Source organism: Theropithecus gelada, chromosome 16 (assembly GCF_003255815.1).
Source record: "Theropithecus gelada isolate Dixy chromosome 16, Tgel_1.0, whole genome shotgun sequence".
NCBI lineage: Eukaryota > Metazoa > Chordata > Mammalia > Primates > Cercopithecidae > Theropithecus > Theropithecus gelada.
This window is the reverse complement of record NC_037684.1, coordinates 32,130,092-32,149,050: the sequence shown is the minus strand read 5'-3', so window position 1 is coordinate 32,149,050 and position 18,959 is coordinate 32,130,092. Positions and strand designations below refer to the sequence as shown.

The 18,959-nt window shown below is 49.7% G+C and overlaps 1 protein-coding gene across 3 annotated transcripts in view; it reads left to right on the top strand.

Moving 5' to 3' along the window:
• The first annotated feature begins 4,206 nt into the window (after positions 1–4,206).
• The window catches only part of MPP3 (membrane palmitoylated protein 3), a 32,586-nt gene continuing 17,833 nt past the window's right edge, over positions 4,207–18,959 (top strand). Inside the window, exons 1-11 of one of the 3 annotated variants that reach the window (XM_025362060.1) lie at positions 4,207–4,300; positions 4,583–4,641; positions 5,350–5,505; positions 5,693–5,811; positions 6,049–6,126; positions 7,586–7,666; positions 7,905–8,042; positions 9,866–9,947; positions 11,966–12,051; positions 13,800–13,874; positions 16,803–16,999. In XM_025362060.1, coding sequence (XP_025217845.1) covers positions 5,406–5,505; positions 5,693–5,811; positions 6,049–6,126; positions 7,586–7,666; positions 7,905–8,042; positions 9,866–9,947; positions 11,966–12,051; positions 13,800–13,874; positions 16,803–16,999 — 956 coding nt within the window. In that variant the 5' untranslated portion in view covers positions 4,207–4,300; positions 4,583–4,641; positions 5,350–5,405. Of the gene's footprint in view, positions 4,301–4,582; positions 4,642–5,349; positions 5,506–5,692; positions 5,812–6,048; positions 6,138–7,554; positions 7,667–7,904; positions 8,043–9,865; positions 9,948–11,965; positions 12,052–13,799; positions 13,875–16,802; positions 17,000–18,959 lie in introns of those variants that run through there. The other 2 variants (XM_025362063.1, XM_025362061.1) reach the window with 2 other exon arrangements.

Here is an 18,959-nt window from a genome sequence, read left to right as displayed (position 1 = left end):
TCCTCATGGGGTGTTATTCTTTTTATGCTCTGGTGAATTTGTTAGCTGACACAGTTTTTGGGATTTTTGCACCAATATTTATAAATGTGACTCATTTGCAAGTTTTTTTTTTTTTTGGCCTTTTTTGACAGGTTTTAGTATCAATGCTATTACAAAAAGAATTTTGAAGATTTCCCTCTATTTCTACCTTCTAGAAGAATTAAAATGTGTTTCTTCCTTAAATGTTTGGTGAAGTTATCCTGCAGAACTAGCAGGACCTAGTGATTTTTGAGGGAGCACTTGACAGCTCTACTCTAGTAACATTGATCTATTAATATTTTATCTTTCTTTTGAGGTAGCTTTGGTAATTTTTAAAAATAATAAAGTGGGTTTCTGACCTAATGAAGGCCTCTGACCTCAGTCATGGCACCAAGATGACAACACACCAGTAATCATACAGTATGTACTTCTTTTGTGTTTGCCTTCTTGCATTCAGTCTATCTATCATCTATCTATCTATCTATCTATCTATCTATCTATCTATCTATCTATCTATCTATCTATCTATCTATCTATCTATCTATCTAATTTTTGAGATGGAGTCTTGTTCTGTCGCCCAGGCTGGAGTGCAGTGGTGTGATCTTGGCTCATTGCAACCTCTGCCTCCCAGGTTCAAGTGATTCTTGTGTCTCAGCTTCCCGAGTAGCTGGAATTAAAGGTGCCTACCACCACACCTGGCTAATTTTTTTTTTTTTTTTTTTTTTTTTTTTTTACTAGAAATGGGATTTCACCATGTTGGCCAGGCCAGGCTCGTCTTGAACTTCTGACCTCAAGTGATCCGCCTGACTCGGTCTCCCAAAGTGCTGGGATTACAGGTGTGAGCCACTGTGCCTGGCCCAATCTATTTTGATGTTTATCCATGTTGTTGCATGGTAGGGATAGTCTTTGAATTGTAGTTTGTTTCTTTTTATTGGTGAGTAAATATACCATTGTATGGATATACCACAAGTGAATGGATATTTATCCATTTACTTGTTGATGGACACTTGAATGGGATTAATGCCCTTACAAGAGAACTTGAAGGGAGCACCCTAACCCCTTTGGCCCCTTATGCCACATGAGGACAGTGTTCATCCCTTTATGCCCGTCTTTCTCTTCCACCATGTGAGGATACTTATCCAATGCCATCATCAGAGAGGAACAGGCCCTCACCAGACACTAAACAGGCTGGCCCCTTGATCTTGGACTTTCCTGCCTCTAGAACTGTAAGCAATACATTTGTATTACTTATAAATTACTGTGGTATTTTGTTATAGCAGCAGAAACTGACTATGACAGGTTTTAATTTGCATTTCCTTGATGACAGATGATGTTGGATGAGTGCTTTCTCATATGCTTATTGGTTATTTGTATATCTTCTTTTATGAAGTGAGTGTTCATCTCTTTTGCCTGTTATTTTGATTGAGTTGTTTGTCTTTTTATTGAGTTACAGGAATTCTTTATTCTGGATACAATTTCTTTGTCAGATATATTTCTTCCTAGTCTCCCAGTCTGTGGCTTACTTCCCTTGCTTCCCCTCCTCTTCCCTCCCCTCCCTTCCCTTTCCTTCTTTCTTTTCTCTTTTCTTTTCTTTTCTTTTTGAGACAGGGTCTTACTCTGCCTCCCAGCCTGGAGTGCACTGGCACAATCATGGCTCACTATAACCTCTGCTTCCCAGGCTCAAGTGATCCTCCTGCCTCAGTCTCCTGAGCAGCTGGGACTCTGGCACAAGCCAACACACCTTGTTAGTTTTTGTAATTTTAGTAGATACCGGCTGGGTTTTGCCGTGTTGCCCATGCTAGTCTGGAACTCCTGGGCTCAAGCCATTTACCCGCCTTGAACTCTTAAAGTGCTTGAAGGGATTACAGGTGTGGGCTGCTGCACCTGGTCCCTGGTCCTATTTTCTTAATAGTTTTTTTTTTTTTTTTTTTTTTGAGACGGAGTCTCACCCTGTCGCCCAGGCTGGAGTGCAGTGGTGTGATCTCCACTACCTGCAACATCTGCCACCATGCCCAGCTAATTTTTTGTATTTTTAGTAGAGAAGGAGTTTAACCATGTTAGCCAGAATGGTCTCCATCTCCTGACCTTGTGATCTGCCCGCCTGGGCCTCCCAAAGTGCTGGGATTACAGGCGTGAGCCACAGCGCCCAGTCTTTTTTTTTTTTTTTTGAGATGGAGTCTCACTCTGCCACCCAGGCTGGAGTGCAGTGGCCTGATCTTGGCTCACTGCAACCTCCAGGGTTCAAGCAATTCTCCTGCCTCAGCCTCCTGAGTAGCTGGAACTACAGGCGTGTGCCACCACGCCTGGCTAATTTTTTGTATTTTTAGTAGAGATGGGGTTTCACTGTGTTAGCCAGGATGGTCTCAATTTCCTGACCTCAGGTGATCCACCCGCCTCAGCCTCCCAAAGTGCTGGGATTACAGACATGAGCCACTGTGCCAGGCCAAGTGTTTTTTGATGAGCAGGAGTTTTAAATTTTGATGAGGTCCGTTTATCAATTGTTTTCAGGGTCCATGCTTTTTTTTTTTAGTTTTTCCTTTTTAAGAGATGGTGTCTCTTTGTCACCCAAGCTGAAGTGCAGTGGACCAATCATAGTTCACTGCAGCCTTGAACTCCTGGGCTCAAGCAATTCTCCTGCCTCAGCCTCCTGAGTATATGGGATACAGGCTCATGCCACCATGCCTGGCTTTTTTGCATCCTTTCTAGGAAATCTTTGCATACCCCAAGATTTAAACGATACCCTCCTGTTTTCTTCTAGTAGCTTTATCAATTTGCTTTATATTTAGGCAAGTGATCTCTCTTAAATCGTGTTTTGAATATGGTGTGAGGTAGGGATTGGGTCCCTTCAGGCACATAAATATCTACTTGTTTCAACATCACTTCCTGGTGTTCTTGTCCTAAATCATTTGACCCCATATCAGATGGTTCTCGTTATCTTTCCAACACTAAGCATTGCAGCTAAAAATGTGTCTCATGCAGTCTCTCTCCACTCAAAAAGTGTGGTCTGCAGACCAGCAGCATCACATCACCTGGGAGCTTGTTAGAAATTCAGAATCTGGCACCACCCCAGCATTACACAACCCCCTAGTGAGTCTCAGGCAAGTTACATTTTGAGCGGCAATAGTGTGGATATTTTTTGAGGAATGAGGATAATTTTTGAGGAATGAGGGGAAACGTCATCATGACATTTGCTGCCTCTCACAGCCTCCCCATGCACTACAGCCTGTGGGGCCTGCCAACCCATTTTCCCTGGTTCCTGGGAAGGATTTACTTCCAGACTTGACCTCTGGGTCCACCTCTCCTGACATGTGCTGTGCTGTTCTTTGCTGCTGGGATTGAGGGAAGGGGGCCCACTCACTCACCCACTCCTCACTTTCTAATACCCACAACCACCTGTTCACTCGCCCAGCAGTTCCTATGCTCTCCCCTATACACATTCTTCCACCTGGAACCTCAGTTTTCTCAATTGCAGAACCAAAATAATAATGGTCTTGCTATCAGGAACTACTGTGAAGGGAAGTGATCTGAGGAGTACCTGGGCGTAGAGACAGCACAATGGAAGTCAGTTATTGTCATGGCCATTTCAGAGCTCTTTTTCCAGTAAAGCCCTTGGATGCTGGTGGCCTCTGCTATGTAGCCTCACCCCCCTGCAGCCGGGCAGAATGGAGTCCCCCTTCTCTCCAGCCTGACTTCTCCTCCCCTGCTCCGCGCCCTCAGGGCAGCGTGCACTGATAAATCTTTCCCAGCGCGTTGCATTGTTACAGCGAGTTGCCCTCGCATCCGACCGGCCCCCAGCCCCAGCTCGGGAGATCTTCAAACCCAGAATCTCTGCCTTGGTCGTCTTTGAAGCCCTGGCCCCTGGCACAGCGCCTGGCACCTGGAGGGTGCTCAATAAATGTTTGCAAAATCGAATTCTCTGTTGAGCAGGTGTCCACCCCTCCACTTGAGGAGGGTGGGTTGTGCGGCCGGAAGGGAAGGCTGGCTGTGTGCCAGGGCGGGGGGGACACAGGCAGGGGGCTCAGGGAGCGGGAGAGCGGGAGAGCGGGAGGGGGTACGACGCCCGCTAGCGGAGCCCGGCCCGGGGGGGCGGCAGTGCCAGACGCGGAGGGCGGCCTCTGCTCCTCCCCCGCCTCCTCCCCGCGCCGCGCCTCCTTAGGCTCCGCCACCCCCGCCCTGCGCGGCAGCCGCAGGGAGGGGCCCAGGAAGGCGGAGCCAGCGGCGGCCCAGGCTCGGAGCACCCGCGCGGCTCCCGTTCGCGGAGCACACATCCCGGCGCGACGAGGTAGAAGGCGGCGCGGGCAACGGACGAGGGAGCTGGGCGTCGCGGCGGGAGGGGCGGGAGACCGGGCCGAGACCCTCCTCTCGTGCTCCCCGGCAGCCTCGCGGCCCACCGAGCCCACCGCGGGGGTCTCAGCCCCGCCCCTCGGCCCCCGCCTCCCTCTTCCCGCGCCCGCCCTGCCGCGCGCCCCCAGCTCCCTGCAGCTCCGCGTCCTCCGGGACCGCCCTCCGAGGTCCCCTGGGGTCGCCGCTTCTGCGCCCAGCGCGCTCCTTGTTCGTCCCACAGGTTCCTTCGGAGAGCGAGCGGGAGTCGGTGCTCGGCCTCTTGCGGGGAGCAGCCCAAGGGTGAGTCCGGCGTGGCGGGGCGAGGCGGGGGCTGGAGGGCCCGGGGCGGTTCTTATGCCTCTTAGTGGCACCGGGGCTCGGCGCCGCGGGCTGGCTCCATGTTTGTGGAATGAATCAATCATGACTCTCCTTCTCCTCTTCCTAAGGAGGACTTTTTGAGGTCCACGTGCTGCAGAGCACCTTGGGGGGCCTCCTGAGATAGGGGTCCCCCCCGCATAGTGGAAGCCCGACTCCCATTTCTCCCCCTCCTCTCTGCACTCCAGTCTGGAGACTCCCTTTGGGTTGGGTCTTGGGGGGTCGGGGAGAGGGGGCTTGTAGGCCCAGCCAGGTAGTTGTGGAAGGTGGGTCACAGTGGGGGCTTGAGCCAGGGCTCTTACAAGGTTATAGTGGATGGGGTGCGCTGCGGAGGACAGCAGACACTGTCAGGCAGGGTCACTTGGCACCTCCAAGGCCAGCCTGGAAGAGCCTGCTTGAATGTGGATTTTGACCCACAACTTTCTGAACCCTTCCACGCCGCTGTTTCTTCATCAAGAAAATGGGAACATTCGCAGTCTTTTCTCAGGACTTTGTGCAGACAAAAAATTTATCATAGAAATCACCCCACACAATGCTTGGCACATTGAGAACACTCAGCACATCTTAGCTTTATTTCCTTCCTCTCTGAAAAAAGTGAGCAGAGTTATTTGTTCCCATCTTCTCTGTCCACAGCTTGGTCTCAGAGAACACAGTAGAGGTGTAGTCAGTTTGTTGAATACATATGCTTGATGGAGCTTCAATACCCACCCCCACCCCCTTCTCCCAGAATCTGCAGGGAGAGGTCAGGACGTGACAACACCAGCATGCCAGTGCTGTCGGAGGACTCTGGTAAGTACCTCCCCCGGGCTGAAGACAAGAGCCTGCCTGGCAGCCTCCAGGCCCTGGCAGTGAGAACCTGGAGAGAGAATGTCCTCACGGCAGGACCGAAGTGCTGTTTGAGGCCCCACTCGGGCTCCTTGGGGGCAGGGAGCACCCACTGCGTTTGCTATCCTTTGTTTTTCTCACCTCTCCCCAGGTTTGCATGAAACCCTGGCCCTGCTGACCTCCCAGCTGAGACCTGACTCCAACCACAAGGAGGAGATGGGCTTCCTGAGGGATGTTTTCAGTGAAAAAAGCCTCAGTTACTTAATGAAGGTGAAGTCCCACGTCATCCTGCCTGGAAGGGTGTCTAGAGGTCTTTCTAGCTGTCTGTGGCTGTCTGAGGTCATTCTAGTCATCTCCCTGCCCCAGGAAGGCCTTCACTTGCCCACTGCACAGGACTTTCTCTTACGGTGCCCCATCAGTGGCCCAGTCTGCTGCCTCAGTTGTCCCCACAGCCATGGGTGGGATGTGTGGTGTCCAGGGTGCATCTGAAATACTCTGTCTTTGCAGATTCATGAGAAGCTTCGCTATTATGAAAGGCAAAGTCCAACCCCAGTTCTGCACAGCGCTGTGGCCCTCGCTGAGGACGTAAGCCTCAGGTTTCTCCTTAGAGCGTCTGCCCCACTCCCTACCCTGTAGAGTTCCTTCATCTTGCCTCGTTTGCTTAGTCTGGGGACACCAGGAATCAGGAGCCCAAAGGTGAAGAGGTGTTTTCTTCCCTTGTCCTCCTCTTTCTCTTCCTCTCTCTGGGTTCCCCGAAAGGCAGGGAGGAACCGGTGAGCCTTGGACTGGGTTGGGAGACACTGACATGGGGCTGCCCACTATCTGTGTGTTCTGGAGCAAGTCTGTTTCCTCTGCTGTAAATGAGAGCATTGGATTGGCTGAGCAGTTCCCAAACTGCTCTGAAGACGGATGATTTGAATAGGTCAATTAGACATTGTATCTGTGCTTTCCTGAAGTCAAGGGACCTAGAGTGTGTCCCCGCATACTGGCTCAGGCTTCTCATTTTTTTTTTTTTTTTTTTTTTTTGAGACGGAGTCTTGCTCTGTCACCCAGGCTGGAGTGCAGTGGCCGGATCTGAGCTCACTGCAAGCTCCGCCTCCCAGGTTTACACCATTCTCCTGCCTCAGCCTCCCGAGTAGCTGGGACTACAGGCGCCCGCCACCTCGCCCAGCTAGTTTTTTGTATTTTTTAGTAGAGACGGGGTTTCACCGTGCTAGCCAGGATGGTCTCGATCTCCTGACCTTGTGATCTGCCCGTCTCGGCCTCCCAAAGTGCTAGGATTACAGGCTTGAGCCACCGCGCCCGGCCGCTTCTCATTTTTTAAAGGAACGCTTCTTAATTTCTTGTGGACCTAGTCATCTGTGTTGTATGGTTGGGGAAAAGCCATTCTGGTTGATTACTAAGATCAGCTCCTGAATAAACTCTCCTAACCCCAGGAGATGGCCTGGGGAGGGATGGGTGCAGCCTGTGGATGCAGAGCCCTGGGCCCTTCTCCACTGTGGAATGTGATTAGGGGCACAATAGATTGCCCGGTTCCCAGGCTCAGCGCTGCCTGTCCCACTGGCTCTGTGATATTAAGTAGGCCACTCAACCTCTCTGAGCTCCCATTTCCTCATTCATAAAATAGCATCTGAGAGCCAGGTAAGCCCAGGTTCAAATCCTAGCTGTGCTGTATATGAGCTCTGTGACTTCGGGCAAGATGTTTAATCTCTGAGTCTCAGGATTCTCATCTGTAAAATGGCAAAGTAACAAGACCCTCTGCATCGAGTTGGTTGCAGGGTTCAGTGAGAAGATCCACATAAAGCAGAAAGCACATAGGGCTTAAAATGGTGGCTCCTTGGAGGATGGCCCCGTCGAGCTGCTCCTGACCCCTGGTGTGATGTTCCTGGGATCATCGTCCTGGGGTGGCTGAGGGTCTGCCCCTCAGCCCCTGGGGGCTGCAGCTGGGTGGGCCCTTGGGTCTGTGGCCCAAAGAAGAAGGACCCAGCAGATGTGGGGCAGGGGCACCTCTAGCCATCGGTGGCGCCTGTCTCATTCTCTGCAGGTGATGGAGGAGTTGCAGGCCGCCTCCGTGCACAGTGATGAGAAGGAGCTGCTCCAGCTGCTGTCCACCCCGCACCTGAGGGTAGTCGCGCAGAGCCCCTGCCCACCCATGCCTCTCTGTCTCCTGGGATGGGGGTGGAGGGAGCTCTCCTCGTGAGGCTGAGGAGTGGAGACTTCTGAGGGAGCGATCCTCAGCACTAGTATCTGGGCAGTTGTCTCTCTGGCATGGCATCTGCCACCCTCCAGACCACCACCTAGCCACGGCCTGCTGACCCTGTGAGTGGCGGGCCAGCCCTCCTTTTCTCTTGCTTTCCCGACAGGCTGTGCTCATGGTACACGACACGGTTGCCCAGAAGAATTTTGACCCCGTCCTCCCGCCTCTGCCTGACAATATCGATGAGGATTTTGATGAGGAATCTGTGAAGATCGTCCGCTTGGTGAAGAACAAGGAACCCCTGGTAGGTGCTGCTGCCTGCTTCTCTCTAACCCACTCTTCCCCTGCCTCTCACCCCCACCCAGAACACTGGGACGAGACCCTCCCCGAAGTCTTCAGAGTGAGTGACAGCAGCTTTGCCGGGGCTGCTGCTCGTCCCTGTGGCGCCTCTGTGTGCAGGGCACCCCTTCCTCTGGGTGGATACAGCCCCTCTCAACTGTGGCCAACCCGCTTTGTGCAGTAAATAACCTGCACAATTGTATAGGGTGACCTTGATCATCCTTTAAGCCAGAAATGGACAAACTACAGCCCAAGGGCCAAACCCAGCCGACAGCTTATTTTTTAAAATAAAGCTTTTTTGGAGCACAACCAGGCCCATTCACTTAGAGATAGGCTGTGACTGCCTTTATAGTGCGATGGCAGAGTTGAGTCATTGTGACAGAGACTGTGTAGCTGGCCTAAAATATTTACGTGTGGCCTCTTACAGAAAATGTGTGACAATGCCTGCTCTGAATATTGAGGAAGCACGGGGCATTCCTCTCCCCAGTAGACTGATTGCTATCACTTTGGTCCTGGTTCAGCATTGATTTACCGACCAAAGGGACAGTGTTGTTTATGAGATGCACGGAAGTGGTGGAAGCCCAGAGAATTGAGATTGGCTCCAGAAGATCCCACAGCTGTCATTCTCTATTTCCAGCTTTCCCCAAATGACCTCCTATGAGCCTCTTCTGCAAGCAGACGAGGATCTCTCCTCTCCCTCTGTTTCCTCACCTGTAAAATGGAGCAGCCATCCATTGATTTAGCAGACACATTGTGAGCCCTCCTATCCAGGCTCTGTATTGGGTGCTGGCAGTTCAGTGCTGAATAAATGATAGATAGCAATGCTGGAAAGTTCTCAGGTCTGGTGGGGCTAGAAGTCCTGGGGTTCTTAGTTGATGGCCTCTCTAGCAATAATTATTTTATGTACTTTTATGTATTAGATGGCACGGATGATGTTAACAATAACTGTGCAAATGTGTTTGCAGTTACAGCCACTAATAAGTGGTTAACATATGTTGAGTGCTTATTGTGTACTAAGTGCATTGCATGGAATCCTTGCAACAACACTGTGAGTTAAATGCTATCCCACATCTCACAGGAAACAGGCTTGAAGAGGATAAGAGATTTCCTTGCTAAGGCCACATGCTTTTTGTAAATGGCGGAACTGTGTTCACACCCAGGGCTGTCCAGCCCTAGAGCTTAGCTCTTAAGCTTTCTGCTGTCCTGCTGCAGTCCAGCCTCTGTGGTGCAGGAAATCGAGGGCTCGTTAGTTCCTTTCTCATCCTAAGTGTCATCTCTGCGCTTCATGGGCCAAGTCCTGGTCCTGAAGCTCTGGCTGGGGTACATAATTGGTTTCTCTCAGCAGCAGCAGAAGGCCTGGTAACCCTGTGATTGGGTAGAGGCAGGGTGAGAATTAGCTGGCACGTATCATCCTCATTATTAAATGTCTTTGCAAGTGGTAGGAACTGTGATATGACAGAGATGTGATGGAGAATGTACTGGATTTGGCATCACAAAAAGCTTTCCCCTTTACCAGCTGGGTGACCTTGAGGATATTTAACTTCTCTGAGCCCCAGTCCCTCATCTAAAATGTTGCAGCATTATTGTGCCTTGTAAACTGTAAAGTGCAGGGCTGTACTAATGGAAGATGTTGGTTTTGTTTTGTCTTCAGCATTGGGAAGGTCCCCACTGATCTGCCCTCAGGACTGTCAGAGGGAGGGACTGGGGAGGCTGTGTTGGGTCCAGAGATTAGGGGTCTGAGATTTGGAGCTGCTGCTTAAGAACCTGTCTCTTCTGTCTCGGGTTCAGGGTGCCACCATCCGGCGGGACGAGCACTCAGGGGCTGTCGTGGTGGCCAGGATCATGCGAGGAGGTGCAGCAGACAGGAGCGGTGAGTGGCGGCGTGCAAAGCTGGCCCACCCCTGATCATGGCCATTGTTTCAGAGCCCTCCACTTTTGCTCATAGCTCCGCTTACTTCTCTCCTATCAGACCACCTGTTTGGGATGTGCTTTGCTTTCTGGGGTTGTGGCTGGAATTCTCATCTCCTTCCCAAGTCAGTAGAAATTTTAATAGAAAATATAGGCCAGCTGGGCGTGGTGGCTCACACCTGTAATCCCAGCACTTTAGGCGGCTGAGGTGGGCGGATCACTTGAGGTCAGGAGTTGGAGACCAGCCTAGCCAACATGGCGAAACCCCATCTCTACTAAACACACAAACCTGGGAGGTGGAGGTTGCAGTGAGCCGAGATCATGCCACTGCACTCCAGCCTGGGCAACAGAGTGAGACTCTGTCTCAAAACAAACAAAAAAACCGGGCGCTGTGGCTGACACCTATAATCCCAGCATTTTGAGAGGCCAAAGTGGGCAGATCACCTGAGGTGGGGAGTTCGAGACCAGCCTGGCCCACATGGAGAAACCCCGTCTCTACTAAAAATACAGAATTAGCCAGGATTGGTGGCGCATGCCTGTAATCACAGCTACTTGGGAAGGCCGAGGCAGGAGAATCACTTGAACCTGGGAGGTGGAGGTTGTGGTGAGCCGAGATCACACCATTGCACTCCAGCCTGGGCAACAAGAGCAAAACTCCGTCTCAAAAAAAAAAGAGAAAAAGAAAATATAGGCCATGCATGGTGACCCACACCTGTAGTCCTAGCTATTCGGGAGGCCCAGGTGGGAAGATTGAGCCCAGGAGTTTCAGGTTGCAGTGGGCTGTGATTACACCACTACACTCTAGCGTGGGTGACGCAGTGAGACTGTCTCAAAAAAAAAAAGAAAAAATTATATATACATATATATTTTATATATACGTAGATACGTATATATATTTTATATATACGTANATATACATATATATTTTATATATACGTAGATACGTATATATATTTTATATATACGTATATATATATATAAAATAGTCATGGAGTACTTTGGGGTGATTGAGAAAAAGCTCATGCGTTGGTTTAGTCCAAGGACTGTGACAGTTAAGAATATAGCATGGGCTTGGGGGATTACTAACTGGGACAGGGATGACACCCTTCCCCACCACCCCAGGTCTTGTCAAACCACTATTACAAAGAGAGTGTTTGTGCCCCAGATTCATTTGGGTAGAAAGGTTGAGAATCACCGGTGTGTGGAAGAGCTACTAAGCTGGGAGACAAACCTCCTGATATAGGGGGATGTTACCCCCAAAGTCTGGGGGTCACCGTTGCAGAGAATCCTAGACCAGCACTTTGCAAACATTAACGAGTACACGAATTCCCTGAGCATCTTGTTAAAATGCAGACTGATTCAGCAGGTCTGAGCTAGGCTGAAGATTCTGCACGTTTAACCTGCCTCCAGGTGATGCTGATGCAGCCAGGCCAGTGTCCACTTTGAGTAGCAAATAGGGCCCTAATATGCCGAGACATTTGTCATTCAGGCAGAGGCTCATATTGTGTTTACAGTCTTAGTGAGGTCTTCACTGGCGCTTTTGTCTTTCCTTGTTAAGACTTAAGGACGCCATTCTAGGAGTATATCTGTAAACCTAGGAAGGTGAAGAGTTAATGATAATTTTAAAGAAGCAGAGGTTATAGCAAAAAGAACACAGGCTTTCTACATCAGAATAACTGTGTTTGAATACTGGCTTCATTATTTCTTAGCAGTGTGGCCTTATGCAAGCTGCTTAATCTTCCTGGGTCTCAGGTGTCAATTTGTAAAATGGAGATTTTACTGGGTGATTTGAGCCCTCCATGCCAAGTGAAGTGCTCAGCACTCAGGGGCTTAGTTCGCCCGAGTCCCACCCATCAACTTTAAACCTCGAGTTGGCCCTGCAGTGGGCTCCTCAGGCAGGCCCCTGTGGTGCTTGGAGCTCTGAGTGATTGGTGCTCAGGCTCTCCTCCTGTGCTGATGGTCAGTCCCTGTGTCTCCTAGGCCTGGTCCACGTTGGAGACGAGCTCCGAGAAGTGAACGGGATTGCAGTCCTGCACAAGCGGCCCGACGAGATCAGCCAGATTCTGGTCCGTGCTACATGCCTGCTAGGGATGTGCTGGGTCTTCAGACACCCAGAGCGGGGCGCTTTGCGGAGCCAAGGCAGATTCTGGCTTAGCCTTGCTGTTGTCCTGAGGAGGTGGCAGGCAAAGTGGCCTTATGGTGTGCCCCTAACGGTGTGCTTGGGGTATGGGGTGGCGGCAGGAGGAGGGGAACTTCCCTTCCATCTGCCTCTCTTAGACCCTCTTCTCAGCACAGCCTTCCTTCCCCTGGCTCCCTTTCACAAGGTCCCTCCTGGGTCCTGGGTCCTGGGTATGAATCCTGGCTCTGCCTGCTTCCAGCTGTGCAACCTTGGACAAGCCATCAGATCATCTGAGTTTCCATTTCCTTTCCTTTAACGTTGGGATAGGGATTCTTTCTCAACCAATGTGTGGTTATCATTGGGATGCCAACATCTGGAAAAGGGTAAAGCCCTTCAGAAGTGTAAGGGGATTTCAAGGTATTAAATGCTTGGCTGAAAATCTCCGTGGTCCATTCTGGGGAGCTGAAGTCAAAACTGAAATTGTGAAAAGCCCCAATCATAGCTTGGTCCCCTTTATCCTCAGGATTCCTCCCCCAACCTGATACTCTTTGCTAACTTCTGATAGTTTTGGGGGCAGAAACAGGATAAGATCGGAAGAGAGGAGGCCCACTGTTTAAAGCCCTCTCTGGGCTGGGCCCAGTGGCTCACACCTGTAATCCCAGCACTTTGGGAGGCTGAGGCAGGTGGATCACCTGAGGTCAGGAGTTCGAGACCAGCCTGGGCAACATGGTGAAACCCCATCTCTACTAAAAATACAAAAAATTAGCTGGGCATGGTTGTGGGCCCCTGTAATCCCAGGTGCTTGGGAGGCTGAGGCAGGAGAATAGCTTGAACCTGGGAGGCAGAGGTTGCAGGCAGTCGAGATCATGCCAGTGCACTCCAATCTGGGCAATGAGAGCAAAACTCTATCTCAAAAAACAAAACAAAACAGAAACCCAACAAAATAAAGCCTCCTCTGTAGAGGATGCAAATTGCAGGCAGGCCTTTCAGTCCTTTTGCCCAAGCTTGCTTTTTTTGTGGCTTTGGGTGCCAGCTTCCTTGTGCTGCAGAGCAAGGATGTGGGCTGTCTGGGTAGTGGAGAGGCCAGGAGGTGGTCTGTTGGGCCCTGCTGTCCTGGTCCGACAGCATTCTTCCTTGTTGGGCCCCTGGCATTGGGCTGCAGGGTCTCTGTAGATGAGGGTGAAGGGAGCTCCTGGAAAGCTGGGCATGACCTGAGATTGGGGAGATGGAAGCAAAGAGGGAAGTATTAATCAGAGACCAGCCCCAAATCAGTCAGGAAAGAGGCAAAGGAAGCTGAAATGGGTTGTTCAGATGACCCAAGAGGAAAGCAAGGAAGGGAGCCCTCTGGGGCCCTAGTGGTCAGCAGGGATGGAGGATTGGAATTCAACACGTTGGGTTGTCATGGAAAGTCTTCCATCCCTTTGTCTTTTGAAAATACAGTTACCAACCCTCCACTGCTAAATTTGAACTGGCTTTAAAATAATAAAAATATAAAAAAATACAAAAAGGTACAGTTACTTGGTTACTGAGTTTTGCTTTAGTTCATTCAACCAGGGCACCATCCTAGAAGGGTGGGCCTTGGGAGGCTGCAAGTCTGACTTTCTGAACATCAGTTTTTAGGCCTGAGAAGTAGAAGTTGAGCTCTTGGAGGGTTAGACCTGGTAGGTGAGAAGCTTCTGTTCTCTCTCGTTTCAGGCCCAGTCCCAGGGATCCATCACTCTAAAAATCATCCCAGCCACCCAAGAGGAAGATCGCTTAAAGGAGAGCAAGGTATGGGGAGATGGGCCTGTGGTGCCCTCTCTCAGCTTGAGAGATGCAGCTCGCTGGCTGGGGGCTGGATCCAGTCCAGCCTCTTGAAACAGTCATTCGGGAACAGATCATAGATCTGGTCCTAGTAATCTGTGCCCATTGAAGGACTTTAATTCCGTCACAAAGTGATTCATTTGTTTGTACCCTGCCTCTTTCTAAACAGGATTTGACGTGGCTTACTAATAATAAAAGACGAGGTTATTTTAATTGAAATAGAAACTCAGGGCCATGAAGAGGAGGAGAAGGTACCAAGTGTGCTGAATTCTGAACCAATTAAGTAACTGCCATTTGTTTAATTGTTGCTGAGCCTGCCTTATTTGGTCACCTCCTCTGTGCCAGGCACTCTGCCAGATGCTGGAGACAGGGACTCTTGGTAGCTTCAAGGGTTCCTGGTGCAGAAGGGCAGCAAATCTTTCCTTGCTCTGTAATAAGTGCTTTGTCAAGATTCTGTACAAAGAGTTACAGTCACCCTTGAGGGTGTCAGAGTGGGGGTGTTGGAACTGAGGCCTGAAGAAGGTAAAGAAGAGTGGGACCTTGGCGGGGTCTGCCCATACAGAGGCTCCCTGGCATTCTGGAGAGGAGCACGTTAAGGGCGATGTGGTGGGGCTTTGCGGGGAGGATGGTGGTGGGTTTTGCTGGGGAGGTGGGTTAAGCCTATGTTCTGAATGGCCTCAATGCCTTGTTAAGGGTTTTGGCATAATCCTTGCTTAGTTTGGGGCCTCTTAGAAGCTGCCCCTGAGACAAGGATTTTAATGCAAATGGTGTATTTGGGAAGTGACCCCAGGAAACACCAGTACAGGACTGGGAAAGAGAAGACAGCTGATCTGACCAAGGGTGTGTTATCAAGCAGGTTGCCACTATGGGCAGCTGGAGCTTAGTCCTGCTGGGAACTTAGGGAACTACTTCCTCCCCTGTGGAACACATGCCTCTATCATCCCACCCAGGGGCCCTGGGAGCTGGGCGATCTGTACACCAACTCCTGCCAGGCTGCACCTGGGGGATTAATTCCTAGCAACTTCTGCCTGCTGGATTAGAGAAGAGCAGGCTCCAGTGGCCAGAGAAAGTAAGTCCTTAGGCAAAGAGATGCAGGTGCTGGCAGCTGGAAGTCAGCAGGCTGCACTGAATGGTCCAGCCCTGGGGCATATGGGAAGGCATCCCACAGCCCAAGAGATAGTCCCATAGGTTCTAATAAGCTCTTAAAGGTGTTTTTGTTTGTGTGTGTGTGTGTGTGTGTGTTTTTTTTTTTTAAGGATGGGAGTGGTATAGTTATATTTGTGTTTTAGAAAGCTCCCTGAGGCAGCCACAGGGAGAGGGTGGAGTGGGTAGAGGTAGAGGTTGGAGGCAGGGAGGCCTGGTAGAAGGCTCTTGTAAAAGCCCAGGTGAGACATTATTAAGACCTGAACTGTGAGATGGTGGTTGATGAGATAGAGAGGAGGGCATCACTTTGATTTCACAGTACATTTGGATCTGAGTTTCCTGGCAGCCAAGGCAAAAAGGATAGCATAATGAATTACATACTGTTGAGCAGAGAATGGAAGGAAGCATGCCAGTTTTTCAAGATTGATTTCCATACCTGCCTGTCAGTACTTAAAGCATGAAAGAAGAGATGTTACAGCATCTGGCAGAGAGGGAATGTCAGTTGATACTTCGAAGAATGTGGATTTGTAATGGACTATGTCTTCAATGACAGTTCTTTGCAGCAAGTGAAGAAATAATCTTTATATAGCTGTTCTTATTTGTGCTCTTTGGTTAAATCCCAGGGCATAATATTTCCTGTTACATGGTGGAAAGTGATTCTTTTTAGGGCAAGCGAATGTGGTCCCCATATGCAACTTTGAGGGTTCTGACTTGAGGAACCCTCTTTGAGGAAGAGAACTTGGTTTTCCTAAAGGACAAAATGAGTAGCCTGTCCCCCAGCCCATCCTTCTTGAATATTTCTTCTTGATCCAGATGCTTGATTTGGGCTGGCCACTTAAGATTACACTCTTCTGAGTGCTTAGGACCCTGGTAACATCTGTGGCTGGTTAAGGGTATCTGTCCCCACAACATATGCCAGAAAGTTCTTACTGTTGTCCGATGGAATCTTTTCTGGTTGGCATATAAAGGAATGCAGTTTGTATCTGTCTGAGGAAGACCCCTGATTCCTTTTTTTTTTTTTCTGTTTGCCACTGAAGTGATTGGGCCCTAATGGTCTGAAAATAGAAATAAATAAAATTAATCCATGCCACCAAATTATAGAAGAGAACAAGGAAGTGTGAAAAATGCTGTGTACTCACACCGTCTTCTCCAGAGAGGGTGACTCTAGAGTAGAGGGGGGAATTGGGGCTTGGCCGAGTCTATGGCAGATGAGGCAGGATTGAGCTGTAAGAGCTGTGGGTGTCAATTACCCACTGAAAAGTGATGGTGAGGAGTCAGTAACAGTAGTTTTGTTGATATTTGTGTTCTTACCCAAACATCTAGATTACTTATATAACAGATGGCTGCTGCCTTCCGTCAGCTCAGTTGGCGTGTCAAAAATAACACTTGAGTTAGAAATTGTGCTTGCCTTTACTTTTTGTTCCCAGGATTAGTTGTTGCTGTGTGTATGCTAAGAGGCTGTTATGAGGACAGCTGGTCAAGTAAATAAGGAAATATTTAGGTGAGAAAGAGATATTCAGTCATGGGGTCTATTAATTTTCTGATTCTTGATGGAATTCCTGACTATAGTATCCCAAATGGTTGAAGAACAGTTAAGAACGTATGTGCAGTGTTTCCAAGTAGCTTTCTATTCGAAAGGCCGCTTGGCCCTCCTAAGTGTGGGTGGTCGTTATCATGTGCCCTTTGATGTGGCAATGACCTGTCGGTGCTCACGTGGGGAAGGGCCGCCTCACCAGAGCCCTCCTTGTGCAGGTGTTCATGCGCGCCCTCTTCCACTACAACCCTCGCGAGGACCGGGCCATCCCTTGTCAGGAGGCGGGCCTGCCCTTCCAGCGCAGGCAGGTCCTGGAAGTGGTGAGCCAGGACGACCCCACGTGGTGGCAGGCCAAGCGAGTCGGGGACACCAACCTTCGAGCCGGCCTCATCCCCTCCAAGCGGTTCCAGGAGAGGTGGGTCTGGGGTGTGTCGTGAAGGGCTGGTTCCAAAGTGGCAGAGGTGCAGGTACATGACAGGCCCCCAAGTCTCTGTGTCCTCACAGCCAGAGGGGCCTGCTGAGCGTTGTTTCCCCAAGGTAAGTACCAGTTGCACTTGTGTTTGGTCTTTTCCCATAACTAGTGGTGATGGCTATTTGAGATTTAAAGGAATCTATTGTGTGTGTGTGTATCTATATATATATATACACACACACAAAATACATGTATATACACAAATATATATACACACACACACTTTTTTTTTTTTTGAGACGGAGTCTCACTCTGTCACCCAGGCTGGAGTGCAGTGGTGAATCTTAGCTCACTGCAACCTCCACCTGCCGGGTTCAAGCGATTCTCCTGCCTCAGTCTCCTGAGTAGCTGAGATTACAGGCGTGCACCACCATGCCTGGCTAATTTTGTATTTTTAATAGAGACGGTTTTGCCATGTTGGCCAGGCTGGTCTCAAACTCCTGGCCTCAAGTGATCCACCTGCCTTGACCTGCCAAAGTGCTGGAATTACAGGCATGAACCCCTGGGCCCAGCCTAAGTTAATGTATATTTTATAATGCATGCTTAGAGAATGCTGAGAAATAAAATATAAAAATACAGAAGAGAGGCTGGGCATGGTGGTGGCTCACGCCTGTAATCCCAGCACTTTGGGAAGCCGAGGCAGAAGGTTCCCTTGGGCCCAGGAGTTCGAGACCAGCCTAGGCAACATGGTAAGACCTTGTCTCTCTCTAAACAAAAAATAAAAACTTAACTGGGCATGGTGGCACACACCTGTAGTCCCAGCTCCTTGGGAGGCTGGGGTAGGAGCATCGCTTGAGCCCAAGAAGGTCAAGGCTGCAGTGAGCTGTTACCACACCACTGCACTCCAGCCTGAGTAACAGGGTGAGACCCTGACTCAAAAAAAAAAAAAAATACAGAAGAGGAAGACTATGAAAGAAAATTCCCCACGTCTCACCCCTATATAAACAGCAGTTTATTTCCTTACTATGCTTTTTATGTGAGTGTTGCATACAGAATTTGGGGTCTTGCCTTTTTTTTTTTTCTTTTTAACATTTTTGGCATGAGTATTTTCCATATTATAGCATCGTTTTTGTGGTGTGATTTTAGTGGCTATATACTAACTCATCAGGAGCTGTGCCATTCATTCCTAGGCGGCAGGTACTTAGGATGAATTGAGCTGGCCTTGTGCTGAGCATCTTGCAGGCTGCTGTGAACCTGGGGTTTCTGCCCTGGAGGAGCTTATAGTTCAGTGGAAAAGTCAGACACTCTTCAAACAAACAGTTTATGTAAATGTGATGGGTGCAAGGGAGGAGGACATGGTGCTCTGTGAGTTCATATTAGGAGGCTGCGTCCTCATCCAGGAATGCAGGGAAGGCTTCTCAGAGGAACTAGCTAAGTGATTTCACTGCTTTCCTGTGGCTGCACTTTTATTAGGTTGTTCCCAATTCTTCACTGTTAAAAGGCTTCAGTATACTTACCTTGCACATAGACTGTTCCTCATATTTCAAATTATTTCTTTAGACTTCCAAGAAGTTCAGTCTTGGGTCAGAGGGTGGCAGTTGTGACTTCCTCTGTGGGTTGTAGCCCTCACATCTTTTGGTGTGTGGACTGTGGTAAGGACAGAACCTCAGGGTTCACCCATTTCAGTGGCCCTCAAGGTGTGGCCCCCTGGCCGGGGGCTTCAGCATCACCTGGGAACTTGTTAGAAATGCAAATCCGTGGGTCCCACCCAGAAACCCCACATTCTAACAAATGTTCCAGCTGATTCTGAGGTGCCAAAGTCTGAGAACGAAGCTCTGTCCCCTCGGGAACCCCAGACCCATCTCCATTTTAGAGCTGACAGGTCTTGGCAACATCTTACCAGAGGATGTGGGGGAGGGCTCTTCAGCTGCATTTTTTTTTCTTTTTTTTGAGACATAGTTTC